The sequence below is a fragment of the Leishmania infantum genome, chromosome 27 (assembly GCF_000002875.2).
Source record: "Leishmania infantum JPCM5 genome chromosome 27".
Classification (NCBI taxonomy): Eukaryota; Euglenozoa; class Kinetoplastea; order Trypanosomatida; family Trypanosomatidae; genus Leishmania; species Leishmania infantum.
This window is the reverse complement of record NC_009411.2, coordinates 385,636-411,854: the sequence shown is the minus strand read 5'-3', so window position 1 is coordinate 411,854 and position 26,219 is coordinate 385,636. Positions and strand designations below refer to the sequence as shown.

The 26,219-nt window shown below is 59.6% G+C and overlaps 5 protein-coding genes across 5 annotated transcripts; all 5 read left to right on the top strand.

Annotated features, from left to right (window-relative positions):
- Positions 1-5,984: 5,984 nt before the first annotated feature.
- Positions 5,985-10,286, top strand: LINJ_27_0820 (conserved hypothetical protein; the record flags this gene model as incomplete). The annotated part of the gene is made up of 1 exon (XM_001466288.1): positions 5,985-10,286. The coding sequence occupies one exon, from the start codon at positions 5,985-5,987 to the stop codon at positions 10,284-10,286; it is 4,302 nt and encodes a 1,433-aa protein (XP_001466325.1).
- Positions 10,287-11,695: 1,409 nt separating this feature from the next.
- On the top strand, positions 11,696-14,434 carry LINJ_27_0810 (conserved hypothetical protein; the record flags this gene model as incomplete). Its single annotated transcript, XM_001466287.1, has 1 exon — positions 11,696-14,434. The coding sequence occupies one exon, from the start codon at positions 11,696-11,698 to the stop codon at positions 14,432-14,434; it is 2,739 nt and encodes a 912-aa protein (XP_001466324.1).
- Positions 14,435-17,578: 3,144 nt separating this feature from the next.
- Positions 17,579-19,291, top strand: LINJ_27_0800 (conserved hypothetical protein; the record flags this gene model as incomplete). Its single annotated transcript, XM_001466448.1, has 1 exon — positions 17,579-19,291. One exon carries the CDS (start codon positions 17,579-17,581, stop codon positions 19,289-19,291), a length of 1,713 nt encoding a protein of 570 aa, XP_001466485.1.
- Positions 19,292-20,273: 982 nt separating this feature from the next.
- LINJ_27_0790 (putative isovaleryl-coA dehydrogenase) lies at positions 20,274-21,506 on the top strand (the record flags this gene model as incomplete). Its single annotated transcript, XM_001466449.1, has 1 exon — positions 20,274-21,506. One exon carries the CDS (start codon positions 20,274-20,276, stop codon positions 21,504-21,506), a length of 1,233 nt encoding a protein of 410 aa, XP_001466486.1.
- Positions 21,507-23,546: 2,040 nt separating this feature from the next.
- On the top strand, positions 23,547-24,473 carry LINJ_27_0780 (hypothetical protein, unknown function; the record flags this gene model as incomplete). Its single annotated transcript, XM_001466290.1, has 1 exon — positions 23,547-24,473. One exon carries the CDS (start codon positions 23,547-23,549, stop codon positions 24,471-24,473), a length of 927 nt encoding a protein of 308 aa, XP_001466327.1.
- Positions 24,474-26,219: the final 1,746 nt, after the last annotated feature.

Genomic DNA, 26,219 nt, shown 5'->3' with positions numbered 1-26,219 from the left:
TGCATTCTCGTTTTAGCTAACCTTGCCCGCCAGCGTCGAGGCACGTAGCCTCGTACCTATGCTGAGCGAGAGGAGTTTTTCTTTCGGGTTTGCGTGCGTTTATGTGAGTGTATGCGCGCTCTTCCGTTTCCGATTCCTTGCGCAGAACACGGGCGGAGCGCGCGCGATAGCGCGGTGGATTTTTCCTTGTGATCCGGATGTATGTGAGTGTTTTGGCCAGTGCCGGACGTGCAGCTGTATGCTATTGTTTTTTATTTTTTGTTTTCGAACATGTATTCTAATTCTGATCTTTCTCTGTTGTTTCGATACCCTCCCTTCCCACCCCACATGTGGGTGACAGCAGTTGATGGATGGGACGATCTGGCATTTAAGCCACGCACACGCGCACACAAACTTGTGTTCTTACACGCTAATATGACTGCTCATCTACCACCCCCTCCTCAATCTTGCGCTCACTTGCGTGCATGTTCGCCATGTCTGTTTTCGTGACGACCGTACCCCTGATGACGCCCACCACCTCGCCGGTGGTATCTCACGGCCCAGCACCCACTGTGTGGGAAAGCCAAAGACCCTGCAGCCTGCCCTCGGGTACCGCTGGCGGGCTCCTCGGTATCGGCGGACAGGTATGGGCTATCGCTGTGCCGAGGAGGCTTGCCGTCGTGATGATCACCTTTGCAGCAGCGCACTACGAATCGTGCCGACGATCCGACACATGTCGGAGGACGAGATCCATACCTATCACCCGCCCCCACACACACAGGCGCACCGAAAAAAAAAAGAACGTGCATGCTCGGGAAACATGCGGCATCTCCTGCATGCGACCGTGTGGGCCGATGCGGCGCAGATGCGGGAAGCGCGATGAGAGCACCCTCGAGTTGCACCACCGAGTCCTCCAGACTCCCATGTAAAGTGGCACCACACTGTATGACGGCATGCCGCGGCTTGAAGCGGCCGAGGGCGAAACACGGCGCACAGGCAGGGCAGAGGGTCGCAGAGGGCCCTGACCTGCGGCTGGCCCACTTCCTCTCTGAGCTCCTCCTCCATTCACTTATATCCGCCCCCTAGTGCCCGCACGACAGACGCCACTGCCTCCGCCCTCGAGCAGAGCCCTGGACGCGGCCCGGGTGGATCAAGGCATGCAGTCCCGCCAGGTCCGCCTGGCGCCGATCGCGCAACACGCACCCGGGGAAGGGACGAGGAAGAAGAGGAAGAGCCGGTTAGACGCGCGGCCCGATCCGACGGCAGGCCGCTCGTCCTGGACGACCAGGCCTTAGCCGTGGCGCAACAGTCGCAGGCGAGCTGTGGCTGTGTGCGTGTAGGCTTGCTGACTTGTCCGTGGAAGTGGAATGGACATGTCGAGGGAAAAGTATATACCAAAAAGGAGAAATGGGGAGAGGACGGAAAAGGTGAAGCGACGCCCTCCCGAGCGCCGAGGAGACTGAAAGGACGAAGGATCACATGTCTTTGTGGCGGTGGAGAGCGGTGGCTTCGACACTATTCAGCGTGAATTCGTCAGCGTTTCTCTGCATCTTTCCCTCCGGTTGCTGTTAGCGGGCTTTGGCTCACTTCACCGTTCGCATAGCTCGTGCGAGGTGGCGAAGTTCGTGCATGCGGCGCTTGTCTCTTTCTTTTTCCCTGGCAGCCATTCTCTTTGCATTTCTGTTCACTATCCGTTGTTTTTGCGCTTTCATTTCTGTGATGTTTCTTGTGCGATCATTTTTTTGGTTTGTTTTGGCGTGGTGACGTGTACGTTGGCGTGCTGTATGGTGCTGCCTTCTCGAATACACTGGCACGCGAGTCTTCTCGTGTGTTGATTTGCCTTTTTAGGGCTTTTTCGTATTCGATGGCCTCCAATTTTTTTTTTGCTTCAAGATCTCTCCGAGGATATTATTGTTTCGTTTGCGTTTCTGTTACCCGCTTCCCCTCCTTGCCACCACCACCTCCTGCTCCGCAGCACCTCTGTCCGATGGTTGCATCCCAATTGCAGCGTGCATCTCACCTATTTGTGATTGTTGCATACGCACATGTCCTTCCTTTCTTTGTTTTGTTTTCGTGCTCTCCGTACATCCGTGGCTTTCAGGGTTTGTCTCGTGATTTTATGACATGTGGCGTCGTCTGTTTATGTTTGGTATTAATGTATACATACATACAGGTGTATGCATATATATATATATATATCTGTAAATATTGTTGTTTTCGTATCTGCGTTTTGCCGTCTCTTATCACTTATGACTTATTTATGATACTCCACACACACACACGCACGCCTTATTTTTTTGTTTCGACTTCACTGAGAAGTTCCCAAGCCAGTTGCTTCGTCTTGGTGAAGCTCATGCCGCCTCTTGTGTATATACGGCTGGATGATTCCTCCCCCTCCCCAACCCCCCCCCCTGCGGCCCGGCAACTCCCCTTTCGTTACGGCTATCAGAACCCCCTTTCCTCACGGTGGGTGCCGCAGTTGCAGGCGGCTGGCAGGACCCGCTCGTTGCTTGCGGGATCGCTCGTGGAACTTCGTCATCTCTTTAGACACCTCTTCTTTTTTTTTTATGTGCGGTGATGGTGGTGCATTTGCACTCCGTAGTGCCAATGGATTTTTATCCTTCTTGCTCAGAGTGTCTGCACCACGGCACGCGGCGAGCGGCACCGCAAATAGCGAAGATGGAGAGAGACGATGATGATAAGAAACGGGGTAGCAACCTAGTAAAGTGCGCTGACCCGTGTAGGTGTTTCTTTCTACGATGAAGTGTGGGCTTGTCCTTTTTTTTGTGTCGGTCTCTCCTATTTGCTGCGCTAGTGCGTTTTCTTCGTTTTATGTGGGAGGGGGACTCTTTCTGCGTGCTCGCAAGTTGCACGCATCGCAACGTTTCGTTGGTGGAAATTTCTAGAGTGTTCTTCAGGTGCGCTCGAACATGCTGTAGCTGCCCCACTTCCCCTTCTACCGTTTTAACATGATTTTCCTCCGGCCCGCCGCTTTTGTTTCGGATGAGCCAATCTCTTGCATTCAATTCGCTTCGTTTGATCCTTCTGCCATCCCATGCAGGGCTCTCCCCCTCCCCAGATGCTTTTTCATTTTACCCTTTTTCTTCCCCCCTTTTCTCCGGTCCATTTCTGCGAGACGGCGGCCCTTCACACCTTCCTCCTCCTCGCACACTGTCGTGGCGCGGTGCGTACCCCCCTCCCCTTCACCGGCTTAGTCGCACGAGCATCCTTCTCACTCTTTCTCCTTTGACTTTATGTTTGTTTCGTCGTCTGTGCTCTCCCCATGGCGTCAACGCAGACGCACATACATGTGTTGGACTCCCTCTCTCTCTATTGATCTCTGCGAGCATGTGCGCATGTGTGTGAGCGCCCCCCTTTTCTCTTCTTACGGTTTGTTTGTCTCTTCGCCGCACCACCAGCTCTCCTTCGTTTCGTTGTGCGTCCCACCCTTCCATCACCGTTTCGCTCCTCCTTCTCCGCGCGGCAGAGGGGGAGCGGGATTCGGAAGGCGCCATCTTTTAGGGTTGCGATGAGCCGTTTTACTTCATTTGCGATATATATGAATATATATTATTCTTTTCGTTCTCGTCTTTTAACGGGTCACGTATGCGCGCATTGCTCTGCTTCTGTTCTCTCTTCGCCACAGCTGTCAGCGCGAAGTGCAGTGAACGGAAGCGAGGAACCGGCTGCGAGAGGCTTTCTTCGTTCGCGGCGAACACTCGAACTGCGCCTCTGTCCAAGGGAAGTGGGAGGAGGGTCCGCTGAGCAGATGAGATCGTGAAGATGTGTCGCGTCGCGTTTTTACGGCGGTGCGCTGGGACGCAAAAGAGGGCGAACAGCGCCAAGTGTAGTGACTTACGTTTCTGTCTCTCTGTGTGTTGGTCTGATCTGTAACGTCTGTTGCGCCGCACATGCCGGAACGGCTTGCTTCACTGCATCGTTCATGTCTCTCTATTGCATTTTTCTGTTTCTAAACAGGTTCGGACTGTTTCATGTGTGCGTGCGTGTGCGCTCAGTTCATCCATGTGACACAGCACAGCTTACCAAGCAAAGGGATGTTTTTCGCCTTCAATGATAGCCCGGCGCTCTGTTACGGCAGGGCAGTAATTTTGCCCTCCTCTACTGGCCAGAGTGCTTGCATTGAGTGCGCTTTCGTAGTGCAAGACGAGTGGTGTTGAAAACACCAACGAGGGCCTAAAGCAGGCAGTAAGTGCTCTCACGCGATGCCTGTCTTGATGGCCGGCGTACCCCGATGTGCTCTTGTATGCATGTGAGCTGCTGATCCCCTCTTTCATTCCCTCCGTTCTCTTCTTGCGGCTGCTGGCGCTCATTTGCTGCTGAGAAGTGGTGATCACAACACTCCATCGCCGATCCTCAACGCGTGCACCTCGACATCGACGCTTACATGGATGCATATATACACTCTCTGGCTCGGATCGTGGCACCTTTACACCTCTCTTTCACCATCTTGCCGCTCTCACTGCGTGCCTACTTGAGCCCCTGGCCGCTGAGTCGTGATGGAGTTTGAGCGTGGCCCAAAGAGGTGCGCACCGGGAGCGCCTACATCGTCTCTCTCTTACCCTTGCATGGCTGCGAGGCCCACGAAACCGTTGGTGTCATGCGCAGCGAATCATGAAGCGTCTGCACATTCTCTTATAGCAGAGTACCGTTCCGCCGAGCGTGATTCAGTTTCTTCCACAGGAGCAGAGACTCGACTCTATCGGCAGCTTCAGAGTCAGCGAGAGGCGCTAGACAGGCGAGAGGCAGCACTTCGGTACTCGGAGCAGCTTTTCCGAGAAAGGGTCGCTGCGTGGGAGACGCGGAGCCTGTTGTGGGAGGCACAGTACGCTGAGCGACTAGCTGAGCTAGATGCACGCGAGGCGCGCCTCGGGAGATCCCGCATTTCACCCTGAACCGAGCGGATGACCGACATGACCACATCGCCAGGGGCCTATTCCTCATTTCACGCGACATTCTCGCGTTCCTGTTCGACGCTTTTCTTTTCTGCCCGCCCCTTCCTCCTCCCCGTCTACGACGGAGGGGGTGGGCGGTGGGCATCCCTCAGTGCGTCATGTCGCAGGGCCCAGCACGCACCCCACTCTGTGTGTGTGTGTGTGGCTGTGGGGAAGCGAGCCAGCCCCCCAACCCCTAAACCCCTGCCAAGTGCCCCAGCCACCTCGGGTGGTGGCGGGGCCCAGCACCGACGACGTAGGGGAGGTCAGAGCGATGTATCGCTGCTGATGTCGCTGCCGAGGTTGTGGAGGGCGTGGCGCCGGAGCGGCCAGCGTGGCTCGAACACATCTCCCCCCTCTCCCTCCCCCTCCGGGGCCCTCACTCTGCCCAGCGGTGCAGGGAGCCTGCGCCACTCTCAAGGAGGGTGCGGCTGTGTAGCGCTTGGGACGGAGGCCGTACCCAGGTGACTGTGTTGGCGCAGTGCTGTACCGCGTATGCCTACCGCTGCCTCGCGCCAGGCCATGTGGGCCGGTGTGACGGGGCCGGCTGGAGGGGCGTGGAGTGGCGTGCAGCTCGCGTTGCACGGGCAGAGCAAGGGGCACACGCTGACACAAACCAAGACCCTTCCCTGCCTCCTTTGTCGTATTGTGGCGATGCCGACTGCCACGGCCCTCGCTGTGCTGCGAGCCAACCGAATGCTCGACGTTACACGGCAGCGCTTTGCTCACGCTCTCTCATGCCGTGCCTCCCTAGCGCACGCTCTCAGGAGCCAGCACACGGATGAAGTAGGAAGGACAATCAGCCAAAAGGAGGTCTTGGGCTTTCGGGTTAGTCGTTTTATGTCCGCTCTGGGGCAAGGGCGAACCAAACAAATTTGAAGATCGCCGGTGCTGCGCGATCTCTGTGCGTCTCATGCTCGTCCTGTCTTCGAGCACCGTCCTCTCCTCACTCTCTCCACATTGCACTCCCGCACCGTGGCCCCGCTCTGTCGCTTGTTGCCGTTCCGCAATGCGCAGTACACAGGGAGAGACACGGGACCACCGACTTGCCTCATGCACGCATGGAGGCTGTGCCTACTTGCGAGTAAAGCCGTGTGCTACCTTCGCGTGTACGACCCGGTCGATGCAAGCATTACGGTCGCTGCTCTCGGAGAGCTGGACTGCCAGTTGCCAGGTTCCACGACGACCTTTTTCTTGAGTCTTGCACCTTTGCTACCCCACTATGACTCAACGCAGCTGACGCGAGTCTTCGCGGGGTTATCAAGACTACGCGTAGCGCATTACATGATCACCGCCTACATCCTTAAGTTGTTCCTCACCTCACTGACGCGGGACCGCGGTAGCGCAACGGCATCCACCTCGCCGGTGCACGCAGGAAGCCGACCAAGATGCGCTGCTGCCAAGCAGCTGGCCGCGGTGGCGGGTATGGTGCATATTCTACAGCTGCATCATACTCAACGAACGATGCGCGCCTTTCTTGCCGCGGCGGAGAGGGCCCTGGCCCCAGTCATGGCCTCCCGTGGAGATGCATGGAGCGTTTTGGAGCGCCGTGGACAGAAAGACGGCGAGGCTTGCAGCACCTCACCCGCCTCTGCGCGGCCGATGGCGTTGCAGGTGCTCTTCCTCCTCGAGGTGTACGTGAATGCGCGCGTGCGTGTGGCAGCGCCGCATACACCGCTGTGGCTGCTGGGCATGGTTTCTCATACTCCGTGGATCTCCTTTACGTTGTCTGAGCTGCTACACGTGTACAGTCGACTCTTTCCAGCTGCCAGCGCTCACCGACCGGCGGGGTGCACTGCAGACGTCTCTGCGGCATTCCTGGTCCAGGAGTTGCTCACCGAGGACATCCTCTACCGTGCCGGGGGCGCAGAAAGGGAGGGCGGTGCACGCTGTCGATGCGCACCACCTGCGGCTGGAGCAGCAGACGCTGCTGTCGACGCTTCGCTCAGCAGCAGTGTCTTTTCGGTGGCGGTACCGAACAGATGCCGCGTGTGGAGAAGACGGTCGCCTGAGGAGCAGTACGTTCTACTGCGCTGTACCGTCTGGCGTCTTGCACAACAGCCAACGGAGAGAGCGCGAGACGCAGACGCCAGTGAGCTGCTGCGCTTTCTGACACCCGCTCTGTTTTGCCAACTGTCGGCGGAGTTCGGCGGTCGAATGCGCGGCTCTGCGCTGCGGTGGTGGATGAAGATGCTCCCGAGGTCTGCAGTGGAGAGATGCGACGGGATGGACTCAAGGGAGAGTCACGCACTTCGTGAAGGCGCAGTTGGCGAGGCCGTTCAGCTTTGCATTGCCCTCCTGCAGCTGCTCTATACCCAGTACGTCGCTGCTGGGGAGGAGGCGAGCTTGTCGACGTATTCTGCGGTCGCGTGCCACACAGAGGATTCTCTCGGTGCCAGACAAGGTGCTGGAGTGCTCGTTTCGGTGCAGCGGCTCGTCGCCTGCCTGCGCACGGTGGCCTCGCTAGTCGCCAATCACATGGGGGATGAGAGGGAGTGGGAGCTGCTAGCTCTGCTACTCGACGTGCACGCTCCCTCCTCCTGCACTACTACTGGCGGCTCTTTTGCACATTGGCTGGGGACGGAGGCGCATCAGAGCGGCGATGCGTCGCACATGTGGCGATGTCTGTCTGCGGCACAGGAGAACGCGCGGGATGTGCTGATGGCACGATGGTGCCACTTCTGGGCCCACCACAGAAGCACGAACAGGTTTGGGAGCCCTATGGCGAAGAGCAAGTGGCCATCGGAGACCCTCGCGCGCTCTAAGGAGGACGAAGGCGTGACGCATCTTCTTTGCGAACTCGCTGGGGACGCGCTGCTGTTGCACTGGTGCATCGCTAACCTGTTGGATGAGTGGCTGCAGCGCAGTGACCAAGCCAGTCAACTACGTGGATGTCCAACGTCGCCTCCTGCTCACCTCACTTCGCCAAGGTTTCCCTTTCAGCAGATATGGCGAGAGATGCTTGCAGAGACGGTAGCGGAACTTGACGGCTCTCACCAGAGAGCAGCCGCTGGTGTGTCGCCATACCCCGTCATGAATTTGGAGACGGATCTTCTCGTGATCATGGCGGAGTCGCTCGACCCGAACAGGACGGCGCGGGTGCGGAGTGATGATGCACATCCGGTGCCTCTTCTGGGGTCCTTGGCCGACGCGATCGGCGAGTCCGTGCTACCGGAGGCTCTCTGCGCTGCACTGGAGCAGGCGCAAACGCACAGCACCGCCGCGCCCAGTAGGACCATCCCCTCGTACGCGGAAGCATGGGCGCAGCGGGAGCGGTGGCGGCGCCGTATGTGGTGGGCGGCGAGCACCTCTGCTCCCGGCACGTCGATGTCGCTGGAGGCTGCTCAGGTGCTGCTTCTCAACGCGTTGTTCTCCCCGAGTGCCAACAGTAGCACGTGCGCCTCGGCATCTCTCGCCTCGCTGCGGAGGTTGTCGGTGCGGTGGCCGTACCACATGCTAGCAGTGTGTCTACGCAGTTCTGCCTCCCCGCAGCAGCCCGGCGCGACCCACCATGCAGCAGCGGAGGGCTGCGGGAGCGAGTGGCGCGCGCGCATCCCGCCACGGGAGATGAAAGACATCCGCAATCTCGACGCTGAGCACCACGCACTCGGGTCACTTACACCGTGCGGCCGCGCGAACCCTACAGAGGAGCCACCGATACCGGCAATCGAAGAGCCGCCGTCGACGCAGTGGTCGCTCTTTGAGTGTGCCAAAGGGCTCTCCAACACGCTTATGTGTAGCATCGAGTCTCTCATCGCGTGGCAGCAGCGCTCTGGCGTGTTACCGGCGAACACGCTGCGTGGCAGAGGTGAGGATGGGAGGTTCTTGCCGCCTGACTTGTGTGGCGCGACAGCGGCGCCCTACCGCATGTGGTACCGCGACGACACACCGATGACTCTTGCCAGAGGACATTTTTTAGCGCCCAGGCCGTTCGCAGACCCTATCAGGGGCTTCGTCGCGAGTGACTTTGCTGAAAGCGTGCCAGGAGCGGCCTCCGCACATGGCAGGGACGTGCTTGTGCCACTGTGCGAGACGGTGGCGTTGCTGACAAGAGCAGCGATGCCGCTGAACGCGAGCTGCGCGTCGCTTTTTGCACGGCCTCCTATACGGTCTTCACCGTGCTGGACATTTTGCACCGACAGCGCAGCATCGTCGTCGCTGTTCGGGCCTCTGCCCCCGCTGCGGCCCTTTGCTGCTGCAGAGACCGTCTACGCCGAGCTGTGTTTTCGCTTTTGGGAGTGCTGCCAGCGCCTGGCGGAAGTTCTCCTCCCTATGTGCGCGGTGTCGAAGCCGAACTCGCGTGGCGACGAAGAGGTATCCACCTATGCCACAGCGGCGGAAGCTCTAGCGATTGCCGGCGCGGTGGAGTGGCGCCTCTTCAGCCGCTACGTCAGTAACGCATCCCCGCCGACGGAGTCATCCTGCTGCACGTATGCACTCGCTGCTGCCCAGGACCGGGCATTGGCACTGCTCCTGCCGCTGATGTGGCGCTGTGTGCACTGCTACGCCGCGGAGCCGAGCCCGGCGACATCACGGATGAGCAAGTGCCATCGGCCGATTCGGGGGGTCCTATTAGACGTGTGGCGTCTCCAGCTGTTTGCAACTCACTTGTGCGGTAAGCTACCCCTACCCGCCAGGTGCGAGCGGGCTCAAGAGCGTCTATGGTGGTGCTTGCAGGCTGCGCTCTCAGACGCTCTGCCTGTGGAGCAACGCGTGTCTCTGAGTGATGAGCCGTCTGTGGCGTCAGAAGACCAAGCCGCATTGGAGCTGGCCATGGGTGATCTGAAAGCAAGCTTACGCGAGAGGCACTGGCTCGACGGCACCACGCAAAGCACGGAGCGTCCGCTCATCTTCCTGCGCGACACCGTCACCTCAATGTGTGATGGCCTCGACGCAGCACCCGTGGCGAGTCGTGATGGAGACACGGCAGTGACCTCACCGATGGACACCTACGTGCAGCAACTTCTCCCTTCCCACCCGTTTGTGCTCGCTGGCCCCAGCCGCGTGTGCACGCATCTCCTGTGCGGCGTGCGACTTGTCGTCTTGACATGGATGCACATCCTCTTGCTCGAGAGTATCGTGGCGTATCACCCGCGGATCTTTTCGCACGAGTGCACACAGCAGCTGAGCTGGGTACGGAGGCGCATAAGGGCATACGAGCAAGGGCTCTGCCTTGCAGTACCTCCCACAGCACTCTCCTGCGACCACAGCATTGCGCACCCCACGGGATCGTCAACAAGAGCGGAGTCGAGGCGTCACGGCATGCTTGCCGAATGCCTCATGCGAGAGCTCGATGCCGCCGTATCTGAGCTGATGACGTGGTCGAGAGGTCCTCCTTGTATCTCCGCCCCATGAGGCCGCCGAGCTGCCTCACCATCAGCTTGCCTCTCTCGCGCGCGCTCTACGCCGTTCTTCCTCTCCCGTGACTCCCACGATTACTCTGTGAGATGTGTGCGTTGTAGGCAGCCCTCTATCCCTCCCTCTCTCGTTTCCTTTTGCGCCGACACCCATCCGCCATTGTGCAGGGGTGGGGGTAGAGGGAACCGCCTTTTCTCTCTCTGCGTTACTGTGTTGCCACATGCGCGGAGACGGCTCATGCTGCTTTTTTTTCCTTTCTTGGCTGTTGGTTTCTCACCTTTTCAGTTCCTTTCATCGACCCCCTTCCTCTCTCCACCCCCTTTCCAGAGGGCCCTCTCCGCCATCCGCGTGGTGTGGAAGGGGGCTCGGACATGTAGAGATGGGAGGGGATAGATCATCGGAGGCTGCTGCTGCTGCTGCTGCTCCATCGAGTACTCTCCAGATATTTGACAACACAACGCGGGTGAAAAACAACAATAATGACACATGGTCCCGTTGCTCGTGTAGAAGTGCCGTCTGCAGACGAGACGAGCGACCTTCCTTGTGCCGTAGCGTCTTCCTCCTGAATCCCTCCATTTATTCGCCTCTCCTCGGCAGGGCATCGCTATGGTGGTGTTCGCCTTCCATGCTGTCGGCTTGTCTTGTGGTCCTCGCTCCTGTCTCTGAGGTGCACTCTGCGTTTCTCTTACCCACCACATGCTTGTGTTGACCCTCGTTGCCCTTTGCCCCCTCTCTCATGCACGGATGATGGCGCACTCTCCACTTCTGTATCCCACCGCCTCACAGATCTCTTGCTTCACCCTGTGTACACGGAGCAGAAACCCTGCTGCCGTTTGCCCTTTCCCTGCCGCGCCGCGCCTGTCTTTTATCTCGTATCGGAAGTGCCCAATTTTCAGCAAGCAGCACGGGACCGGGGGACACTGTTTCTTGCGCCGTTAAGCTTTTCGGCTTCTCTCTTGCCGCTCACATGCGCTGCCCTGACCCCGCTCGTGTCTCTGCTTCTCACTGAGCGCGCTGCCGATCCTTATCTTTCCCTCCATCATATATTACACACACACACATACATATATATATATATATATATATTCGGCCTTGCCACTTTCAATCGCCCTTTTGGTCTTGCCGTCTCCATCCCTTTGTTTGCCAGCATACTTCTTTACCTCACTCGATTACTTACACTTGCTTCCCTCCCCTCCCACCCGAACAACGTCGCCACTGCCCTGCCACATTCGCTCCAGGAGGAGACTTGAACATGGTTGCGCCGCGCATTCATACACGCACGATTACAGAATTACAACGTGGGCGGATTGAGCTGTCGTTGTCTTCTTTTTTTCTTGTTTGCTTCGGTTGGTGTCGCTTTCAGCGTCACGTGTTCTGTGCTCCCCCCTCCCCCCTCCGCTGCAGTAATGGACATGCCACGCTCGTCTCGACACGGCGCCACCAAGGAGTCGGCGACGGGCTCCTCGTCCGTCACGACACAGCGTGTCGGGAGCAGCCTATATCTCGGGCCAGAGATGGCGCCGGAGGAGGCCGACAGAAGATCGGCGCACCCCAGGAAGAGTATGACGACGCCGCGCGAGCAGCTGCTCTACCTGCAAGCCCTTTACCCGTACGCCCCTTATGATGAGCTCATGGCGGTAATTAGCAACACCGACGGCGCAGACGAGGCAGCGGAGCGCGCCTACGAGGCACTGAACCCCGACTACAACGGTTTCGCGTATCTCAAAGAGCAGCACGACCTCTTCACGAGCGAAAAACTACCGAGCGCCAAACGGGCAACGGCGTTCGCGGGCTTGAAGGAGTCGCTGGAGGAGCGGGCGGCCTCCGCCTTTCGGCCTGGGCACTTTGGCAATCTCTCGCAGCTGCAGGAGTACCACGACACGGTGGGGCTCTTCATCGTGGACACATCAGATTGGGACCGCGCGACGCTGCTGCCCTCGCGCGACTTAGCGGAGATGGCGTTCATGGACCTCCCTCTACTCGAGGAGCCGACTAGTTACGAGGCAGCCACGGCCACGATCAACGGTGACAGCAACGACGTCAATGGCCTGAGACGTGAGAGCTGGTCGCAGGTGTGCAGCACCTCGCTCGCCGCATCTAACAACGGGACCTGCTTCCTGGACCTGCAGCCGAGCAGCAAGCTGCACCCCGTCAGCAACACCGCGTCCGCTTCGCTATCGGGAGGAAATACCGACAAACGCTCTCGTGCGTCGTCGCGTGGTGCATCCGAAGAGCGACCAGCGGGTGGGCTCAACGGTAGCGGTGCCGCTGGTGACGGCGGGGACAGCGCCGCCGCGAGCGTCGTGTATGTGCAGCGCAACGACCCACCACGTGCAGCACCGATTATAGCGTGGGCACCTGAGGCAATCCGTGTGGGTCCGGCTGAGGCGCGACGGGAGTGCGAAGGCATTCTGCACGTTTTCGACGAAGCAACCTTCAAGAACCCGCTGCTGCGGTTAGCGACGCCGCCGCCAGCTTCAACTGGGGTCTTGCCACATGCGCATATGTCTCGGCCGGAAAGCGCCGCGGCAGCGCGGTTGGCGGCGGAAGGCGAAGCCCACGAGCCTGTCGTGAACGGTCTGGTTGGTAGCCAGACAAGCGCCTTGGCTGCTCCGCCATCCCCGCAGATGACCTATCCATCGTTCGTGGGGGAGGAGAGCGAGGCCCACGAGCCGTTTGATCCGGGCTCCAGCGTGGCGCCTAACTGTGGCAGCGGTGACAAGGTCAACGACGCGAACGCCGAGGAGTTGCTCAGCGCACAGGCGTCATTCGCATTGCAATCTCACCACCGCAGACGCACCTGCTTACCCAAACCCTATGCGGACAGGCAACCCGGCGCGACCGCGAACACGAGCACGGCCTACGGCGCCACCAACGGGACACGTCAGATCTCGGGCGACGACGACAACGCGGCCTCCTCCAATGCGCTGAGCGCGCAGTCCAGCATGCGGGATGCGGCCCGCAAAACGCTCAAGGGGCGCAAGCCGCATCCTCTCACGACTTCGGAGACGGTGTGGCAGCGCATCCGCAGCCGGACTTCAATAGGCAACTTGATTTTTCGTGCGACTTCCCAGCACACGCCCGTGCTGTCGCCGAGGCAGAAGAAGAGCAGCAACGGTCGCCCCAACGTGGTATGCTCGCCAGGGTTTGCTCTGCCGCGAGCCGCTGCCCGCAACGAGGCAAGTGCGCTGAACGGCACAGCTCAGAGCACCGAACGGCAGCAGGCAGCGCACAACAGCTGTGAGGATATACCAGTCGAGGGCAGTGGCGCGGATGACGGTGATGCGGGCGCGCCGCACGACGAGCGACCATCCAACGCGGGAACGCTGGCCATTCCTGCCGCGCACAGTGGATGCTCAAGCTTAGACCCCGTAACCTTCCTGAACGCCGAGGAGGAGCGCTGGGGCACCATAGCGACGATGCTGGCTCCATACGAGGAGGTGTTCGGCTCCAAGTCTCGCTGTGCGCTTGTGCGGTGCATCCACGATGAGTGCCCCAAGCTGCGTGACAACGCCACAGTCATTCTGCAGCGGCTGCTGCACGTGCTCGGGAAGGCGCTATGTGGCAAAGAGCTGGTGGAGGGCATGACGGAGGAACCGGTGGAGGTACCCTTGCTCGGCCCGATTCTGCTCTCCACCTCACCTATCAAGCTGACCGAGCTCAGCTTCCGCGAGGACAAGTGTTCTATCGAGTTTTGCGAGGATGGAACACGACTGCAGGCGAAGCTTAACCTAAAGGCGATGTCGCTGGAGGCGATCCAGTTTGCGTACATTGGTGAAGCCGATGCCGCCCGGCAAGCACGCACGGCGCAGCATTCGCAGCGACGAATACCGGGGTCTTACTGGCGTGCGGCGGCGCGTACGCGGCGTGGCAGTGAACAAGACCAGTACACCACGGGTGTTACGCGCGGCACCGCCACAATCAAGGCTGCCAATGTCCGCGTGAAAGGAAGGGTGTGCATATGGCTGATGACCTCCGGCAAAATGCATGCTGCCTTTCAAAAGACGACCGTCTCTGTGGGTTCCTTCCGGGTGTCAACAACAGTGAGGAAGCTAAACGTCTTGTGCACCCTCGGTGCACCTATTTTGCGGCTAATGGTGCAGCGCGGCATTAAGCAGGTGCTGCAAAGCGGGCACAGCCTGTGACGTCTGCGTGCGTGCCATATGCTGCAGACCGTGACACACACTAAGCGACTCTTGCCATTTTCTTCTGTCCTTTTAGATTGTGTGTGTGTGTGTGTGCATGAAAAGGGTTGTCACGGTGCGTCACTCGCGGCTTGCCTTTGCTCAGCCCTGCGGTGCACGGAGGTACACCCGCACGCGCTGAAAGGCGACAAACGCGAAAGAAAAGCCCCGTTTCCTACGACTCCTTTAAGGCTGCCGCAGCCACTGCATCCCACCTCACCGATCACGCGCGCAAATGGCGGGAAGAGGGGCGGCCATGCAGAGGCAGCAAGTAAATTTGACGTGAACCTATGCAACGGACTGTAGGACAGCATGCGACAACACAGCGCCGTCGGCTCGCTGCCTCTTTGCCTCTACGGTCCCTTTTTTACTTTTTGTTTTCGAGCGCATCTCTGATTCCCCAGGGAGGCGGTGTGGGCTGCACGCCAACCGGCCCGAATCGCAGCCATGTGCGCCCGCAGCGAAAACTGACATCGGATACCATGAGAAGAGGCCGTGCACAATGGCGGCACTTGCGCATCAGGCGTCTGCGTGCATGGGACATTTCGGCGACTGTGACTCGGGCACTGGGCTCGACGTGCGGGTACGCATCCTCCCTCTCCCGCTGCGCTCTGTCTCCTCTTCATCCTTGGACTTCCCCCCGTCTTGCTCGTTCTTTTCATCTTGTGACAAGTGGGATGCCGTGGTGCCCATTGGCGTTCGTCTATCATGTATGTGGGCACCGGCCGTCTCACTCAATCTCCCGTCTGAAGCATCAGCCACCACCGTCCATCAAGGAGCATCTCGTTCAGAAGGGCTTGGCAGCCAATGGTGCCAAGGATCACTCACAGGCAGGGCGTGAGCAGAGAAATGTGAAACCTGCACTCGGCTCATCAACTCAGCCGAACTTCAGCCACAACGGAGCCGGCAGCACCTGCACGTTGCGGAGCGCCTACGCGACTACTGGGTAGGCGTGTGCGCGTGTCTTCTGTGGAGACGCACAGGTGCAACGACGCGCCAGAAGGAAGGATTGCACAAGCGGACCCCTTGCTGGCTCGTTTCTGTTCTCCTCCACCATTCCACACACACACGCACACGCACACAGACCTCACTCTGCTTTCTTTCTCTTGTTGTGCGACTCGATGAAGAAAGAAGGCCAAAGAATGAGCGGAATGTGATGCACGTTGCTGGTGCACACAGCTGGCCGCAGACGCTCTTCCTTCCACCCGAATCAGGGAGGGCATGTTTGACGACGCCTCCGCTACGCTCGCGAGTTGCCTTTATCCGTTACGCAGACGTGCGGCCAGGACCAGGCCTCGCCCATTCCCCCTGTTGTCGTACGTATCCGTGTTGATGCATCAGTCATGTATTTGGGCTGGGTTCGCCTTTGTGCGTGTGTGTGCGTGCGTCGCACATTATTGACGGTCCTCGCAGCATCGGGGCAAGCAAGAAGGCTGGAAGAAGCAACCTGGCGGGCCGCCTTTGCGCTGCCCTACGTCAGCTGCATAGCCGGTTGCTGTGAGGTCCGTAAAAGATGACGGTGCCTCGGGGGTGGGTGTAGCGGGACATGGCCCGGAACCGGCCTAGAATCCATGCAGTGGCCCTTCCTTCATAGCTGCACGTGAAGCCGCCCATCCTGCGGCGAAAGCTGAAGAGAAAAAGAATATTCAGGTGGTGGTGGGGGGAGGGGGGTTGCCCCCCGCCCAGGCCGCGTTGCGGCAATCGCGAGTCGTCTTCGCCGCTCTCCAGCCATGCGTTGGAGCCGCCGTGGTCGTCAGAGCGTCATCCTGCTCCTCCGTTAGGATCATCTGCTGAGCTGCGAACGCGCGCCTTCTAGCCGCGAAGGTCGATGTTTATCGTTCGCTCTAACTCCAACGCGCTTCACGAGAGCGCCTGTGGTTTTCATATAATTTTTCGTGTGGAAAGTCGCTGTGCACCTTAGTATTTTGCTTCTTTGCATTTTGCGCTCCCTGATGACGAGGGGTGGGGTGGAGGGTGCACCCCTCAGTGCGTCGTGTCGCAGGGCCCAGCACGCACCCCACTCTGTGTGTGTGTGTGTGTGGCTGTGGGGAAGCGAGCCAGCCCCCCAACCCCTATACCCCTGCCAAGTGCCCCAGCCACCTCGGGTGGTGGCGGGGCCCAGCACCGACGACGTAGGGGAGGTCAGAGCGATGTATCGCTGCTGATGTCGCTGCCGAGGTTGTGGAGGGCGTGGCGCCGGAGCGGCCAGCGTGGCTCGAACACATCTCCCCCCTCTCCCTCCCCCTCCGGGCCCCTCACTCTGCCCAGCGGTGCAGGGAGCCTGCGCCACTCTCAAGGAGGGTGCGGCTGTGTAGCGCTTGGGACGGAGGCCGTACCCAGGTGACTGTGTTGGCGCAGTGCTGTACCGCGTATGCCTACCGCTGCCTCGCGCCAGGCCATGTGGGCCGGTGTGACGGGGCCGGCTGGAGGGGCGTGGAGTGGCGTGCAGCTCGCGTTGCACGGGCAGAGCAAGGGGCACACGCTGACACAAACCAAGACCCTTCCTTGCCTCTTTTGTCGTATTGTGGCGATGCCGACTGCCACGGCCCTCGCTGTGCTGCGAGGGTTTCCTTTCGGGTGTGGGGGAGCGGGAAACGAAAGGGGGAAACGAAAAAGAAGCAAAAGGCTCTATGGACGGTGGAGCAGGACCTGAGGGGCTGCATCGCTGCGAGAGCCAAGTTTGATGCGCACGCAGAGACAGAGATGAGGTGCTGCATCACCGTCGACGCCACAGCGAAGAGACGGGAAGCATGCCACGGCCATCGTGCGGGCGCATGTGGTGCCGCTGCTGTGTGTGTGTGTGCCGGCGAGAGCGCGTGGTAGGTCTTCTATAATCACCACATCTTCTGCTAAAGGTCATTTGTGCTACCATCAGCAGAGCTGAGCCACGTGTAAATGGCGAGTCCAGCGTCTGCCCGCGCTCGCGTTGCCGCTGTGTTTCTCTGTGGGCGAGGGCTTCTCGTTGTTGCATAACATTTCCCTCTCCTTCAATTTTTTTCTTAATCGCTGACTGCAGCCGATCAACCTTTTGAACCCGCATCGAACTTCTCGAGAGCTCGAGCCACCGCCATCGAAGAAAGGCGAGGGTGACTCTAATAGCGTAGCATGGGCGTCAAGGGACTTTGGAGCTATGTGGAGCACCACAGCATCCAGTATGCATTCCCCAACAAAAATGCGCGCGCAGACTGCTACGCGGCGAACCCGCGCCATCTTCTGGTGGACATGAATGCCGTGCTGCATATTGCATACGACCCCACGAGGCCGACGACTGCAGCGACGCTGCGCGCGGTGACAGCAAAGATGGATGAGCTGCTCACGCGTGTGCGGGCCCGCGACACGCTGGTCCTTGTGTACGACGGCGTGGCGCCGATTGCGAAGCTCAAGACGCAGAAGGAGCGCCGCAACTCCCTCTCTGTACACCCGCCTCGTCCCGCCACAGCAGTCGCCTCCTCGAAGGGCAGCGGAAACAGCAGCATCCGTGTTTCACCGTGGTACACGTGCGACCCTGTGCTGGGCGAAGTGCCCCTGCACCGTGAGGAGATCCTCTGCGGGGCAGAGTTCGTGCTCGCCTGCGAGGAGTACATCACAACATACCTTCAGCAGCGCAAGGCCCACTACTCCTGGGCGAAGCTGATCGTAAGCGGGTGCTGCGAGCCGGGGGAGGGTGAGGTGAAGATGTCTGCGCTCCTACGCAGGCTCTGGGCTGAGACAGTCGCCGATGGCAGCTACAGCCAAGACGATGTCGTGACGATGGTGGGCAACGACTCGGACCTCATCCTGGTCGCCATGGTGGCTGTCCCGTACTCGTACTACACCCTGATCGACCCATTTGACCTCAGCCTCACGTCTCTGTGGGAGCTGATGAACCACTGGTCCCAGGCCGTGCCGAACCCTCCACTGCCAGCTGAGCTGCTCCCTTCCTACCGCATCGATTTTGTGTTCCTGATGCTGCTCTCCGGCGACGACTACTACGAGGGCATCGGAGGCGACAGCATCGCGCTGTGGCGGCGGTACCGCCATCTACGCGTGAACGAGGGCTACTTCCGCCGTGCCCTGATCTCCGGAGGACACCTCGAGCTGGATGTGGAGTTTCTGCGCGCGGTGCTCGCGCGTAGTGGCTCCATGGCGACACAGCTCTTGCGCGTCCCACGCAACAAGCGCAAGACGACCAAGGCGCTTCTGCGCGGTGGCGGCGGTTGTGGGGGCGGCGGCGCCAAGGAAGGGACGCAGCTTCTAGCGGCGGCGCTATGGAGCCTGCGAAGCTACGTATTCGGTCGGTGCCCCGACTACGGCTTCTTCCCGCACCGGGAAGGACCTCCGTCCGTGGGCTCGTTGCGCGCTGCCGCGCACGTGCGGGGGCTGAGTCGGAAGATCGGCTGCGGTGTCGCGGAGGGAGCTGCCAACGCGGAGACGGCAGACGCTGGGAAAGTAGAGGAGGTGACGAGCCCTGTCGGCCCCGTCTTTGCGCCGCTTGAGCAGTGCATTGCTGTGCTGGGTATTCGTGGCCGCTTCTCAGTCGAGCTGAGCCGTGCCATTCGAGTGAGCACCCAAGACGATGGGCACAGGCTGACGACGAGCACGTCTATCGGCCTTCTGACGGAGAACGTAAGGAACATCATGACATCTGTGGACACAGCGCGACTAACGGAGGCGGAGCGGCGGTTGAGTCATTGCCACAGCGCAGGAGCCGAGGATGAAGATGTCGGTGCTTTTATGCGGCTGGCCGCCATCCTTTCCCGAAAAGCGGCGCCGGCGGCTGTCGAGGGGAAGAAGCGACTCAATCAGTCCGACGAGGTACACCAGGCGAGGACAGAGTAAAGCGATGGGGAGGACGACGGGGACGACGACGGGGTAGCAGCAGCATAGGAAAAGCAAAGGAAACGGCGTAGTTTGGTGGGCATGACAGACACGCCGCTGCATCGCTGTCCCCCCCCCCTGGTCACCTCCCCTCCCCCTTCCTTGCAGGACACCTTTGCGGCTGCTGAGACTGCAGCCTCGTCGCCCTTACCTGGCCGTGTAAGTGACTGCCGCCACGCACGCCCTGCCAAAACACGGCTGCACGGGATCGCGTAGCCAGCCTCTCTCTCGCCTCATCCCAAGGAGAACAGTGCACTCCACCGACAAGCGTTGCTCACAAACCGGCAAGCCGGATCGCCCAAAGAAGAAATAATAGGGGTGACTCCACGCACCCCTACGGCTGTTGGCGCTCGAGCACGCAGAGCGGCTCCTTCCTCTTCGGCTATGGTATGGGGGTTGCTACGTTGTCCCCGCGCTCTGTGTGGAGGGACAACTGACAGTATACTGCTGCTTTGTTGCTCTGCCCGGCGTGAGACGCACGCGAGCAGGCCTCTCTCTCTGTTAGCTGTCGGGATCGCTGTGCTGATTCGCCTCGGGCGACATAGGTGCATGCCTTTTTTTATTTTTCCACCAATGATTCGCCCACATCTGCCTCTTCTCTCATGCATATGCACGCATATATCCGTATGGGCCATACGCGAACGACACGCACTCCTGCACACCACCCCCTACGCGCGCATCGCATGCCTCTCTCTCTCCCGTTGATTCGGATGCCCCCCCTGTCGTCCCTCATCAACACCTTTCATTATTCATTAGCATCCTTTAACCTCACAGTGCGTTTATCTTCCTTCTCTTTTCATAGGTGCTTCGACCTTGTGCTGGCCGCTAGTCAGTACTGTCTTCGCTTCCTGTCGGTCTCTCGCCCTCAGCGCCTCTCTGCTCGTGTGTCTCTCTCGGCCGATTGGTTGTGTCATCGCTCTTGCCGATCATCGGATTTAGTATCATGCGTCGTGTGCTGCAGTCGTCGCTCGGCCGCCGCTCCGCTACGTGCGGGTGGACAGCGGCCGCCACCATGACGTCTGCGAGCCGTGCCTTCATGGATCTGTACAACCCGACACCAGAGCACGCGGCCTTGCGTGAGACCGTGGCCAAGTTTTCTCGTGAGGTGGTCGACAAGCACGCCAGGGAGGACGACATCAACGGCCACTTCAACCGCGACCTCTTCAAGCAGCTTGGCGATCTGGGTGTAATGGGTGTGACAGTTCCCGAGGCAGACGGCGGCGCCGGCATGGACGCTGTGGCTGCTGTAATCATCCACCACGAACTCTCCAAGTATGACCCCGGGTTCTGCCTAGCCTACCTCGCCCACTCCATGCTCTTTGTAAACAACTTCTATTACAGTGCTTCGCCGGCGCAGCGGGCGCGGTGGCTGCCCAAGGTGCTCACGGGCGAGCACGTTGGCGCCATGGGCATGTCAGAGCCGAGCGCTGGCACCGATGTGCTGGGAATGCGGATGACCGCGAAGAAAGACAGCAACGGCAACTACGTGTTGAACGGCAGTAAGATTTGGATCACGAACGGCACGGTCGCCGACGTGTTTCTTATCTACGCCAAGGTGGACGGCAAAATCACAGCCTTCACGGTAGAGCGCGGCACAAAGGGCTTCACACAGGGCCCAAAGATTGACAAATGCGGCATGCGCGCATCTCATATGTGCCAGCTCTTCTTGGAAGACGTCGTTGTCCCGGCGGAGAATTTGCTCGGTGAGGAGGGCAAGGGCATGGTGGGCATGATGCGCAACCTAGAGCTGGAGCGCGTCACCTTGGCTGCCATGGCGGTCGGCATCGCGGAGCGCTCTGTAGAGCTCATGACGTCATATGCGTCGGAGCGGAAAGCATTTGGCCAGCCCATCTCTAACTTCGGCCAGATCCAGCGCTACATCGCAGAGGGCTACGCCGACACCGAGGCGGCGAAGGCACTGGTGTACTCGGTCAGCCACAACGTCCACCCAGGCAATAAGAACCGTCTTGGTAGCGATGCCGCCAAGCTGTTTGCCACACCGATTGCCAAGAAGGTCGCGGACTCAGCGATACAGGTGATGGGTGGTATGGGGTACTCGCAAGGTATGCCGGTTGAGCGACTCTGGCGCGACGCGAAGCTGCTGGAGATCGGTGGCGGTACCATCGAGGCACACCACAAGAACATCACAAAGGACCTCCTGAAGGGGCTCAAGTAGACACGTAGACGCAGGAGGGAGAGGTACTGCGAGGCGAGACGGCGGCTGCACCTTGGGGTCGCCACCCACCGTCGTGACCACCACCACATTCCTCACCGAAGCTTTCACCGTTTCCGTGGAACCTCTCCCTTCGCTGATCACACGCAAGGGGTGGCGTGTCGCCCTACTTTTAACCTATGGCAGGAAAGTATAATCCGAACACCGACCGACGCACACCCACATTTCTACACACACAACACATACACACAAATGCGAAGAAGAGAAAAAACGAGCGACTTTGCCCAATGCGCGCGTCGGGTGTGCGGCGGGGGGGGGCGGATGAGAAGGGCGGGCACGACGACGCCTCTCTCCATCTCAGTGGGACGTGCGCCATTCAGGCAGTTCCCTCTTTTTTATTTCTTTACGTTCGTGTCTGCTATGCACGTGCCTCAACAAAGAAGGAGGTGTAAGGGGTGTGGGGGCAGTGTCCAGAAACGAGCACATACATGCATGTTTAGAAGCGCCGTTGTTAGCATGAGACCGGCGAGTTCCTCATCACACCACCGCCTCCCCCTTTTTCTTCTGCCCGCCCCTTCCTCCTCCCCGTCTAGGACGACGAGGGGTGGGGTGGAGGGTGCACCCCTCAGTGCGTCGTGTCGCAGGGCCCAGCACGCACCCCACTCTGTGTGTGTGTGTGTGTGTGGCTGTGGGGAAGCGAGCCAGCCCCCCAACCCCTATACCCCTGCCAAGTGCCCCAGCCACCTCGGGTGGTGGCGGGGCCCAGCACCGACGACGTAGGGGAGGTCAGAGCGATGTATCGCTGCTGATGTCGCTGCCGAGGTTGTGGAGGGCGTGGCGCCGGAGCGGCCAGCGTGGCTCGAACACATCTCCCCCCTCTCCCTCCCCCTCCGGGCCCCTCACTCTGCCCAGCGGTGCAGGGAGCCTGCGCCACTCTCAAGGAGGGTGCGGCTGTGTAGCGCTTGGGACGGAGGCCGTACCCAGGTGACTGTGTTGGCGCAGTGCTGTACCGCGTATGCCTACCGCTGCCTCGCGCCAGGCCATGTGGGCCGGTGTGACGGGGCCGGCTGGAGGGGCGTGGAGTGGCGTGCAGCTCGCGTTGCACGGGCAGAGCAAGGGGCACACGAGGAAAGAAAAAAGAAAGTGCGAACGTGCAAAACCCGAGGAGGATGACAGCGACGTGCTCTGGGTGCACTTCTTTAAGGCACGCCCCCTTTTTATCCTTTTGGTGAAGCAGCTGGGCGTTCACGCTTTCCTCGATTCTCTTTCCTTGCAACTGTGCGGTCGGTGGTATGCAGCAAACACGGGCATGTGCCGCGTTGTGCCTGCCCTGCCACAGCCGCGAGAGCTCCCTCTTTCAGCGATGTGATTGTAACTGTTCAGCTATGGCGCACCTTTGCGCGGACACGCTGTGCAACTACTCGTTCATGCGCACCTGCTCCTCCACGGATCGCACCATGACCCTCCTCCTGTTTTGCTGATGCTCGCACGCCGCGAGCACGCATTCGTGCAGGCACGAAGAGACCACATACACGCATATACACATCTACGGGCAAAAGGGAACACAGATACACACACGAACCCCCCCCCCCAAAAAAAAAAACGCATTTTTCAAGTCGGTCAGCCATCAAGGCCTTTTCCTTTTTTTGTCTCGGGTTGGTGTGACGTTTCAAGTCTGCCGGCCTCCCTCGTTCTGCCTTGCCCTCTGTCTCTTCTGATCTGCTGCGCATCCATCGACCACTTCTTCGCCCATCCCTTTTCCCCGCCACCACCAGTGCGGTTGTTTTGCGCTTTCATTCTTGTCCTCTTTTCTCCTGGTCGCATCTGGAGGTAGCACAGCACGAGGTAAACATCTGTTGACGGTCGAAGTACACGCTCAGGGGCTGGCATACCTTTATACTCGGACAAGTGCACGCAGCAGCGGACATACGATCGTGCATCCATTCACGAACTCTCATATGTAAGTGCTCCGTCATAGTGCGCAGTGGACAACAGCACGATTGCCACCGGAACGTGAATAGATATTTGTATACCCTCAAGAGCATGGAATCTCTCTCCGGTGCCGCCGCAGCCGTTACGGCTACATCCCTCGCCCTTTCCGGAACCTTGATGACTTTGACAGCGCTTGTGCTGTTCATCGCAGCGCACCGCAACGACAACTATTCGTGGGTGGACCGGTCGTGGTCTATTCTACCGGTGGTGTACACGTGGATCCACGTATACTACACGCACCAGCAGGCACGCGGGGCTGCGGTGAGGCGCGCTGCGGGGCAGTCGTTCCCGCTGAGCACCGCAACCCTCTTCGGCCTTGTCATAACGGTGTGGGGGTGCCGCCTGACCTTCAACTTCTTCCGCCGCGGCGGCTACTCCCGTGGCGGCGAGGACTACCGGTGGAATTACGTACACACGTGGCGCATCTTCTCCCGCTCGCCTGTCGTCTGGACGCTCTTCAACTTCTTCGTCATTTCCTTCTTTCAAACGTGGCTGCTGTGGGCCATCACTCTGCCTGTCATGCAGTTTCCAGCGACGCCAGCAACGGCGAAGGAGGCCACATTTGCAGTTCTGCTGGTGGCTCTCATTGCTTTTGAGACGATCTGCGACGAGCAGCAGTGGCGCTTTCAGTGCGCAAAGGTCCGAACGCCGCATCAGGCCCCTTACTGTTACGGGTTTTGTGTCACAGGTGTCTTCGGCTACAGCAGACACCTAAACGTCTTCTGTGAGGCGTCTCTGTGGGTGATGTTGGCGGTGGCGGCGCGCAGCTGTGGAGCAACGTCGATGGCGTGGTGGCAGTGGTCTGGGTGCCCCCTGCTGGGGCTGCTCATCCTCTTTTCGACAGCAATGATCACGGAGCAACTTACTGCTAAAAAGTACCCTGGCTACGCCGTGTACCAGTCCATCACGCCCATGCTCTTCCCTTCCCTCTATTCGACGTCGGGGAAGGTGCTGCTTGCGCTCAAGAAGATGGGGTAGCACCGGCGTCATTTTCCGTTTCCTCGAGGTTATATCTTTTCTCCCTTTCACTGCCGCTGACGCTGGGGCCTTTGCTGCTACACTGGTAACGGTCAAGCGGCCCCTGATGACGCCCACCACCTCGCCGGTGGTATCTCACGGCCCAGCACCCACTGTGTGGGAAAGCCAAAGACCCTGCAGCCTGCCCTCGGGTACCGCTGGCGGGCTCCTCGGTATCGGCGGACAGGTATGGGCTATCGCTGTGCCGAGGAGGCTTGCCGTCGTGATGATCACCTTTGCAGCAGCGCACTACGAATCGTGCCGACGATCCGACACATGTCGGAGGACGAGATCCATACCTATCACCCGCCCCCACACACACAGGCGCACCGAAAAAAAAAAGAACGTGCATGCTCGGGAAACATGCGGCATCTCCTGCATGCGACCGTGTGGGCCGATGCGGCGCAGATGCGGGAAGCGCGATGAGAGCACCCTCGAGTTGCACCACCGAGTCCTCCAGACTCCCATGTAAAGTGGCACCACACTGTATGACGGCATGCCGCGGCTTGAAGCGGCCGAGGGCGAAACACGGCGCACAGGCAGGGCAGAGGGTCGCAGAGGGCCCTGACCTGCGGCTGGCCCACTTCCTCTCTGAGCTCCTCCTCCATTCACTTATATCCGCCCCCTAGTGCCCGCACGACAGACGCCACTGCCTCCGCCCTCGAGCAGAGCCCTGGACGCGGCCCGGGTGGATCAAGGCATGCAGTCCCGCCAGGTCCGCCTGGCGCCGATCGCGCAACACGCACCCGGGGAAGGGACGAGGAAGAAGAGGAAGAGCCGGTTAGACGCGCGGCCCGATCCGACGGCAGGCCGCTCGTCCTGGACGACCAGGCCTTAGCCGTGGCGCAACAGTCGCAGGCGAGCTGTGGCTGTGCGCGTGTAGGCTTGCTGACTTGTTCGTGGAAGTGGAATGGGCAAGCCAAAGAAAGCCGAGAAAGCGCTGCTCACTTACGTGCAGAGCACACCCGCTTCAAGGTATGTGGAGAGGGTGTGTCGCACATGCTTCGCCGTCTTCGTGAGGTATGAGTGTTAAGTACCTCGCCATGGCACCCGAACGACTTTGCCGAAGAGAATGTTTTTTTCTGTGCCCTCAGCGTGCGCCGACCTGATGTCCATCATGCATTTTGGGGATCACGCTTGCCGCTTGCAGCTGCAGTTACTGCAGGTTCTTCGCTGCAGCAGGGCCGTGCGTGGTCAGCGCCTCCTTTGTGGCTTTTCGCTGAATTGCTCCTGGGTTTCTCATCACATCACACGTTGCATGACCTCAGCCACCCCAGCCCCTCCATCCTGCTCCTCTACTTTCGCGAACGGCACAGAATAATAATAGGACGGCAGAGGAGTTTCTGACGGCAGGTTCCCAGGGCAATCTTGACACCCTTCCACCACACATGGACACCTACGCTTCCATTCCATTCCGACGTTCGTGGTGGTTTCCGGACTCCTCGTGCCGCCACGTAGACTTCTCTCTGTCCCGAGACACAAATCAAGGATACTGTATGGGTGACTCTACAACAGCGTCCGCATGCTTCAGCACCGCCGCAGTCAGTCGAACAAAGCGAAAAGCGGCAAGCCAACCAAATATAGAACGGCGTAGCATCCACCTACTCATGCGGCAAGCGGCTCCTCGGCACGATCTCCCTCTGCGACAACGAAGCCTGAACAAGGTATGCCATCAATGACGCTGACATCCCTCGCGAGTACGTCTTC